The following is an 8903-nucleotide window of genomic DNA, read 5'->3' as shown; positions in this document are numbered from 1 at the left end:
CCTCAAAGTGCCCAATGTGAAACGGCAGGCTTTTTTCTTCCCAAAGTAAAGATGTCCGCCGCCGAATGTGAGGTTTCTGGGTAAATGAGAGTCAGAGTTTAAGGTAGCAACCTTATTTGTACCAACCCCCAGAGACAAAGTAATGCTTATTCGGGGAGTTTTACAGCTGTGAATGGTGAAACGCTAAGGCCCACCCCAATATAGTCCAATCAGAAAGGAGGAAAGTTTGGGAACTTAGAGGCTATTGGTTATAGTCTGAGCCAATCAGAGGAATCATGATTTGGCGGGAGTCTTGACCCCTGGCCCCGTTCTTGGGATTTCAGTACAATCGCTAGGTGACCTGCCTCAGAGGCTATGTTCGTGTCCGATTTTCGCAAGGAGTTCTACGATCTGGTCCAGAGCCAGGTAACTGAGCGCAGGACCGAGGCCAAAGCCTTGTCTTGTGGGGAAGGGATGAGGGATGATGGTGGCCAGGAGGTTGGGATGCCGCCAGGGTTTAGGTCGCCGCGCTGAACCCATCCACTTTTCTCCCAAACAGAGAGTTCTTCTCTTCGTGGCTTCGGACGTGGACGCTCTTTGTGCTTGCAAAATTCTTCAAGTGAGCTCTGAGGATCTAGGAGGGTGGGCCAGGGTGTGAAGTGAGGGGAACAGCTGGCTTGAACAGATGTGGTGGGTGTAAGGTGGGTGAAGAGAGGTGAGAGGAGAGAGTCGGGTTAGGTTACCTTCTTGTCTGGACTGTGTTGGGAGCCAGAGAAGAGGAGTGTAGAAGGCGAGATTAGGATTTTTATAAGAAGTCAGGCAGAAAAACTGACTTCACTTGGAAGGACTTTGGTTAAATGTGGGGTTTGAGAGAGGAATTTTTGACAACTGAGATATTATAGCAGTATCAGCATCAGTGGTGGAAATGGAAGACTCCCTTGTCTGCTAGGGAAGGTTGTTAGTTTGATTCTGAATATGGTGCATTTTTACATTGAACGTGGATCAGGAACTTCTCAGAACATTTGAAGTTAAGATGGATTTTGGCAGTTTTCACAAATTCAGCAAAATTGATGAACTGTACATTGAACATGTACATCCCTACAACCTAGCTTTTCCCATTAATATTTAGTAACTTTATCTTGTCACATTATTTTCCCTTAGAGCCGCTAGTATTTTTTAAACCCTTTTGTGTATTTCAAAGTAAAGTGTGGGGATACTACAACTACAAAGAAGATAAACTTGAAAATACTCTCCGTTCCAGGCTCTGTTTCAGTGTGATCATGTGCAATACACCCTGGTTCCAGTTTCGGGGTGGCAAGAACTTGAAACTGCATATCTTGAACATAAAGAACAGGTAGGAAAGATGCAATTTAGAATAGTTCAGCTATTTCTTTTCTTTTTTTTTTTTTATTGCAGTGATCAGGGTTTGAACTCGGGACCTCACGCATGCCAGTCAAGTGCTTATGCCACTGATCTGTCTCTCTGGCCCTAATTAGGTTATTTCTTACTCAATTACAATCACTCAATACTTAGTATTCTTCCTTTCTTTTTTTTTTTTTTTTTTTTTTTTTGGCGGAACCGGGGATTGAACTCAGGCCCTTGTGCTTGCCAGGGAAGCGCTTATACCACTGAGCCATCTGCCCAGCCCCCTTCCTACTTTCAATAGGTTGATTGGATAATTTTCAACTTCATTAGGCAACATGGAATACAAAAGCATGCTGTGTAATATTGATGACTTCAAATTAAGGAGACAGAATTGACAAAATATTGAATGTAGGCAGTACTTAACTTTGAATTATGTTTGCAGAAATTTGCTTGTAAAATGCTTAGAATTTAGCAATTTTTGATATGACTACATTAAAATTATTTCAGAATACATCACTATTTTTTTCTCTTTAAGAACATGTATTCTAATTTTCAACTTTAAATTTAATATTTTAAAAAATTATTTATTTATTTGGTACAGGGTCTCACTACACAGCTCAGACTTGTAGTAATCCTTTTGTCTCAGCCTCCACAGTGCTGGTATTACAGGCATGCACCACCACATATGGCATACCTGGGGTTCTGGGGCCAGCACAGCATGCAGTACTGGGGATCAAACCTGGGTCCTTGTGCTTTCCAGGCAGGCACTGAGACCACCTGAGTTATCTCTCCAGCCTTCAACTTTAAATTTAAAATTTAAAAATGAGTATTATTCCTTTGGAATTTAAACAGCAGAAGCCAGGACTCCTCCCTCTATACATGGAGCCAAGGAAGAGATGAGATATTATGGGCCACATCATTAAGGAGCTGGGGCATGGAAGAAGGTCCTGGCTACTTCTAGGACTGTTCTGGGAGAGATAAATTCTCCCATGGAGTTTTGATGATAACCTATGAAACTTGTGCCAGTTGGGTATTTCTAAGGACAGGTTTTGCTATAGTGATAGAGTATGATGGAAAACTTACTATTTAGATGCTCATAAAGTATGGACTACCCAAGATGTGCTAAAAATTTGAATCTGTGCAACACTATAAGCACAGAAAGATGCTGCAGTCCAGATATACCAGGAACTGAAGAAGACCCATTGTATGTTTGATGTCAAGCTCTGCTCCTTACAAGTTTCTTGACCCTGTATACAAGATTTGGGTATCACCTTGGAGAGGAAGTACCTGTAGAGTATGTTTAAGCACTTGGCACAAGTCACCCTTGGCTATTTTTTGAGGCTCTTGCTAGTACATCTGGGCCTTCCTATATGTCAGTGGCTTGCTGTGTCTTAGCAGACTCAGAAGTCTAGTGTGGTGAAGGGGAAGGGGCCTTCTCAATATAATTATTTTACAATGTTTCCCTTCTTTTTTCAGTTCCGCTATTTTATTCTTATAAACTGTGGAGCTAATGTAGATCTACTGGATATCCTTCAACCTGACGAAGATGCTATATTCTTTGTGTGTGATACTCACAGGCCAGTCAACGTTGTGAATGTATACAATGACACCCAGGTACCTGGGCCTTTGGGACTTTCCCTCTTGTGTCCTATCTGCTCAACCTATCTGTCCCTTTTTGTGCCTTGTATAATGTCATATCTGACCTTCTTAGTGAAGCATGTGTCCAGTCCCCCTGCATGATTGTGGATAGCCTGACTATGAGAGCCCAGTTCTTGTGTGTCTCTGATGATTGATATGGTACCTAGCCCGTGGATAGTGCTGAATGCAGTTATGGGATTTGCTTGACCTGAGAGGTATCAGGACCAGAACTTTGTGGCCTGAAATTACTCTGTGGTGCTTATTCTTTGAAACCCTGGACATCAAGCACAGACCTAGCGCTGAACAAGTGAACTGAGCTTTTCTGGACTTAATCTTTCCTACCCACCAAGGTGTGAGACGCGGATATTCTCACAGGAGGAGCCTTTCCAGGAGAAGTTTGCCTGGAATTGGTTTTAGAGATAAGAGTTGTATTCACTTTGGTGTCCAGTCTGTCTTAGTTCATTTTGTAGTGCTATAAGCAAATACCTGGGACTGGGTGTCTCATAAAAAAAGAGGCTTGGTGTTGTGACACATGCCTTAATCCTATCATTTAGGAATGTGAGGCAGGCAAATTGTAAATTTGAGGCCAGCCTGAGCTGCATAGTAAGTTGAAGGCCAGAATGGACTATGTAGAGAGACCTGGTCTCAAAAAAACAAAACAAAAACAAATAAACCCAGATTTATTTAGCTCACAGTTCTGGAAATTTAAGAGCATGGTGCCATTACTTGCTTGGCTTGGCTTGGCTAATGAGGTCCTCATGGTTGGTATCATATGAGAAGGAAAGAGACTGAAGGAGCAAGGGATTGAGTAGTATCACATACTGAGATAGGAAGCAAGAGTATAAGCTGAGACAACTTTGAAACAAGCCATGCTTGCAGGAAGAGACCACTCCCAGGAGACCTGACCCATTTCTCAGAGACAACATTAATCCACTTTGGTGGGTAGAGTGCCCAAAATCTAATCACCTTCCAGGAAGCCTGGCTTTTAATGGTTCCACCAGTTCAGCACCATCATAGCAAAGCATAGCAGCATCTTCACATCCTTCATCAGCATCCAAGTTGTGGAACATTGATTTTGTTAATATATGGTATAAGAGAGATCTGTTTTTCCGGACTTAAGTAAGCTATAGGTGGTTTTCAAAAAATTGTTTTCAGGTTTTCGTAATTTCTTCATACCATGTGGTACACTCTAGTGCCTCACTGAGTGACATTGAGAACAAGGAAATGCCTAAGACATCTGAACTCTTCTCAGACAGTTGGTTATTTGTATAAACAAAAAACTTGAGTCAGCTAATTCAAAATGATAAAGATTCTACAGGAGAAAAACGCATGATGAACAGTTTTTCAAGGAGAGATGAGAGACTTGATTGCTTTTCTGCTTTTTGTAAATAAATAATTTTATTGAGAAGCAAATAGCAATAAGACAGTTTCAAAATTAGTAGATTAGTAGGACAGTTTCAATAATTGATACATTGCATATTTTTGTCTTCTTAGTGGTTATTCATAGTCCAAGATGCAGACATGATACACTGTCCACAGACATTATTAGTACAAATCTTTCTATTCATTGAATTAAGAGAAAGTAGCTATATGTCTATCCTATTTTGAATATACAGATACAAAATGGTCCTTCATTTATATCCCCCTTTTTTTGTTTAGTTTTGTCAGAGATGCTTTTCTGTTTTAAACTTAGATCAAATTGCTCATTAAACAAGATGATGACCTTGAAGTTCCTGCCTATGACGACCTCTTTAGAGATGAAGAGGAGGATGAAGAGCATTCAGGAAATGATAGTGACGAATCAGAGCCTTCTGAGAAGCGCACACGGTTAGAAGAGGTATGTTTGGGTCTCTCATAGTATCCTGGGGTAACCTGCATTCTTAACGGTCATCCCCAGAGCCTGCTGGGCCCAGGAGTAACGCAGAGGAAGTAGGTACAGGTGGAAATGAGTCAGCAGGTGTGGGTACTGACCCTGGGCTCTGCTGTCTCCTCTGGTTTTGTTTCAGGGTACTGGACCCTTGTGAGCTACAATTTCCTTACGTCTAGAATCCTATTAGATGAAATAAAACTTAGGACAGCTCAGTTCTATGGGCTGATAGGAAATGTTTGTGTTTTTGAGACATGGTTTTGCTCTATCTCTTGGGGTATCCTCAAACTCTCATTGTTCCTGCCTTAGCCTCCAGAGTGCTGGGATTATAGGATTGTGCCACCATGCCCTAGCAACCAACATTAAAAAAAAGATTTATTTGGTACAAAATCTCACTATGCAGCTCAGACTCATAGTGATCCTCCTGTTTCAGCCTCCCTGGCATTGGGATTACAGATGTGTGCTACCACACCCAGTTTCCCTGGCCAGTACAGTGTGGGGCCAGTGTGGCCTGTGGTATTGGGGATCATGACCTTCAAAGCTAAATTACATGTTTTAGAACTTAACTGGGATTACAGGCACATGCCACCATGCCCAGTCTCAATTGCTATCTCAGTTATAAAGGAGTCATGTCCTTCAAAGTTAAGTTATATTTTTTCTCCTTGCCTTTTCATGCTTCTCCATTTCACAAAGAACTTTGGGTAGAAGCAAAATAGCTGAGTCAAGTGGAATTTCTAGTTTAATTTTATTTTTTATTCTTTTTTTTTTTTTTTTTTTTTTTTTTTTTTTCAGAACCGGGGATTGAACTCAGGCCCTTGTACTTGCCAGGGAAACACTTATTCTACTGACCTATCTCCCCAGCCCCTTATTTTTTATTCTTTTATTTTTTCTAGTTTTAGTTTTTTTGAGGAATCTCCATACTGATTCCCATAGTGGTTGTACTAGTGTACATTCCCACCAGCAATTTAGAAGGGTTTCTTTTGCCCTACAGCCTTGCCAACATTTGTTATTATTTGATTTCTTTATACTAGCTGTTCTTTCTGGGGTAAAGTGGTATCTCTGTTGTTTTAACTTTGGCCATCTGTACTACTTCTTTTGTGAAGTGTCTATTCATTTCACTTGCCCATTTTTTAATCAGGTCTTTTATTTTGAGGAGTCTAATTTTTTATTTTTTTAGTTCTGCATATATTGAGGATGTTAGTCCTCTGTCCCTGGGCCATCCAGAGGTCTTTCTTTTTTATTTTTTGCTTAGTTTGGTTTGGTTTTTGAAACAGGATCTTGCTATGTCATTCAGGCTGGTCTATATAGCCCAGGCTGGTCTTAAATTCCCTGTGATCTTCCTGCCTCTGCCTTCTAAGGGCTAGAATTATAGGCATGTGCCTGGAGGCATGACCAGCTGGATTGGTTCAGTTCACTTGCCATTTATGGATTGGGCTATTTGATTTTTTGGTCTTGAGTTTTTGAGTTCTTATAGTCTAGATAGTAATCCTCTATCAGAAGAGTAGCTGGCAGGAGGATCACTACAAGTCTGATCTACATAGTGAGACCCTGTAGACCCTGTATCTCCTGTACTAAACACATTAAAAAAAAAGAGTAGCTGGCAAAGATTTTCTCTTCCCTCTGTAGGTTGTTCATCTTGCTGTGCAGAAAACTTTTTAGTTTGATATAATCTCATTTGTTAATTCTTGGTATTAGAGTTCTATTCAGGAAGTCTCTGCCTATGCCTATGGCTTCAAGTGTTGCCTCTGTTTTCTTCTAGCAGTTTCAAAGCTTTATGTCTTAGATCCTTTATTTTTTGAGACAAGGTCTCTCTATGTTGTTCATGCTGGCCATGGACAGACTTACTATATAGCCTAGGCTGACCTTGAACTCATAGCAATCTCTCCTGCCTTAGCCTCCCACGTGTAGAGATTTATGTGCATCACCATGCCTGACATTTTTTTTTAATTTAATTTTATTTATTTATTTTTTAACTTGTTTATTTATTTATTTGTGTGTGTGTGTGGGGCCAGCTCAGCCCACCAGGGGCGGGGCTGGCTGGCATGTGGTGCTGGGGGATTGAACCGCGGTCCCTGTGCTTTAATAAGCTTGTTCTAAGTAGGTGCTTTAGACCACTGAGCCATCTCACCAGCCCCATGCCTGACATTTTTGAATTGATTTTGTATAGGTGAGAGAGGAATCTAGTTTCAATCTTCTATGTTTGTATATCTGTTTTTTCACTCTCATTTGTTAAAAAGGCGGTCTTTTCTCTAACATGTTTATCTGGCTCCTTTGTTAAGAATCAGATGGTTGTAGTTCTCACTTTGTACTTCAGGATGGCCTTGTACCCACTGTCTAGACCAGGCCAGCCTTAAACACATGGAATCCTCCTGCCTCAGGTTCTGAAGTGCTGGCATTATAGGTGTACACCACCATGCTTGGCTCCATACTAGAATTTGTACTGTAATTTGAAACTGGGTATTGTGAGGTTTCGGTCTTGTTCATTTTACTTGAGATTGTGTTGTCTGTCTTGTGTCTTTTGTGTTTCTGTGTGAATTTTCAGATTGTTTTTTCTAACTTTGTGAAAAATATCTTTGGAATTTTGATGGGTATTGCATTGAATCTGTAGATTGCTTTTATTTCATTTTTTTGTGGAACCAGGGATTGAACTCAGGCCCTTGTGCTTGCCATTCAAGCACTCATTCCACTGAGCCATCTCCCTGGTCCCTACATTGCTTTTAGTAATATGCCATTTGAACACGAAGTTCTGTTGATTCATGAATGCGGAAGATCTTTAGTATTCTGTAATTTTTACCATAGAAGTCTTTTACTTCTGGTTTAGGTTGATTTTTAGGTATTTTATTTTTTTAAACTATTATGGATGGAATTGTTTTTCCGGTTTCTTTCCCAGCTATTCCACTATTGGTGTTAGAAAAGCTATTTATTTTTATTTTTATTGATTTATTTATTTGGTACAGGGTCTCAATATTCAGCTTAGACTTCTAGTGATCCTCCTGTCTCAGCCTCCCCAGTGCTGGGATTACATGCATGCGCCACCCCACCCAGTTTTGGGGCCAGCACAGCTTGCTGTACTGGGGATTGAACCTGGGTCCTTGGGCTTGCCAAGTGGGTACTTAGACTGCTGAGCTATCTCCCCAGCCCCCTATTTATTTTTTAAATTGAGACAGAGTCTTGTTAGGTATTTCTAGTTGGGGTTGAACTCTATATATTCCAAGCTAGCCTTGAACCTCTAGCGATCCTGCCTCAGCCTCCTGAGTGCTGGAATTATAGGCATGTACCACCATGCCCAGAAAGCTATTGTTTTTTTTTTTTTTTAAAAGATCAATCGTTTATTTAGCTCAGTTTGTAGATGTTTCAGTCCATAATCAGTTGGCTGCAAGGCAGGGTGGCACATGGCAAAGGGGCATCAGTTCATGATGGTAGAAAACAGCAAAAGCAACAAGCAGAGAGGGAGGAGTAGGGTAAAGAGAACGAAAGGGGGAGAAAGGGGAGACATAAGGGAGCTAGGAAGATCTAGATATTGACGTTTTTAATGCTGATTTTGTTTGATCTTCTTTAGCTATTGATGAACTACTTACTGGGCCACAAATATCAGTAGTCAGTGAGATGATCCCCTGGAGACAGTCATGTTCTACAGCTAAGAGTGTTGGAATTCTTCACTCTGACTTAATAAACAAATGTAGCCCAGACCCTCGCATGATAATCATACATTGTACCACTAAGCAATTTCTCCTACCCTAATATATATTTTCAACACCCATTCTGTGCCAGGTACCAGTCAGGCCCTGAAGTACAAGGGTAAGAAACAAATCCCTTTGCATAGCTTCCTTTCCAGTGGGAGAGAATAATCATGAATACAGTTAACAAGCACAATTAATAATTTCAGGTGGAAAAATAAGATTTAGTAACTTTATAGAAAATGGATAGTTGGTTCCTTAGAGATCTTGAAAACTTGTCCAGAGACTGAATGAGGTGAATACTTGGATAGAGCACTCACAGGCAAAAGGGCCCTGAGGTGAGGAGGAAAGTCTTTTTTTTTTTTTTTTTTTTTTTT

The 8903-nt window shown here is 40.6% G+C and overlaps 1 protein-coding gene across 1 annotated transcript in view; it reads left to right on the top strand.

Annotated features, from left to right (window-relative positions):
• The first annotated feature begins 302 nt into the window (after window positions 1-302).
• The window catches only part of Cdc45 (cell division cycle 45), a 41493-nt gene continuing 32892 nt past the window's right edge, over window positions 303-8903 (top strand). The window contains exons 1-5 of the mRNA XM_004627981.3: window positions 303-405; window positions 539-598; window positions 1241-1333; window positions 2821-2958; window positions 4676-4819. Of these exons, the coding sequence (XP_004628038.1) occupies window positions 355-405; window positions 539-598; window positions 1241-1333; window positions 2821-2958; window positions 4676-4819 (486 nt within the window). The 5' untranslated portion in view covers window positions 303-354. The remainder of the gene's footprint in view (window positions 406-538; window positions 599-1240; window positions 1334-2820; window positions 2959-4675; window positions 4820-8903) is intronic.

This window comes from Octodon degus, unplaced genomic scaffold (assembly GCF_000260255.1).
Source record: "Octodon degus isolate 3935 unplaced genomic scaffold, OctDeg1.0 scaffold00021, whole genome shotgun sequence".
Classification (NCBI taxonomy): domain Eukaryota; kingdom Metazoa; phylum Chordata; class Mammalia; order Rodentia; family Octodontidae; genus Octodon; species Octodon degus.
Note: the sequence above shows the minus strand (reverse complement) of the source record. Positions and strands in the feature narration are given on the sequence as shown.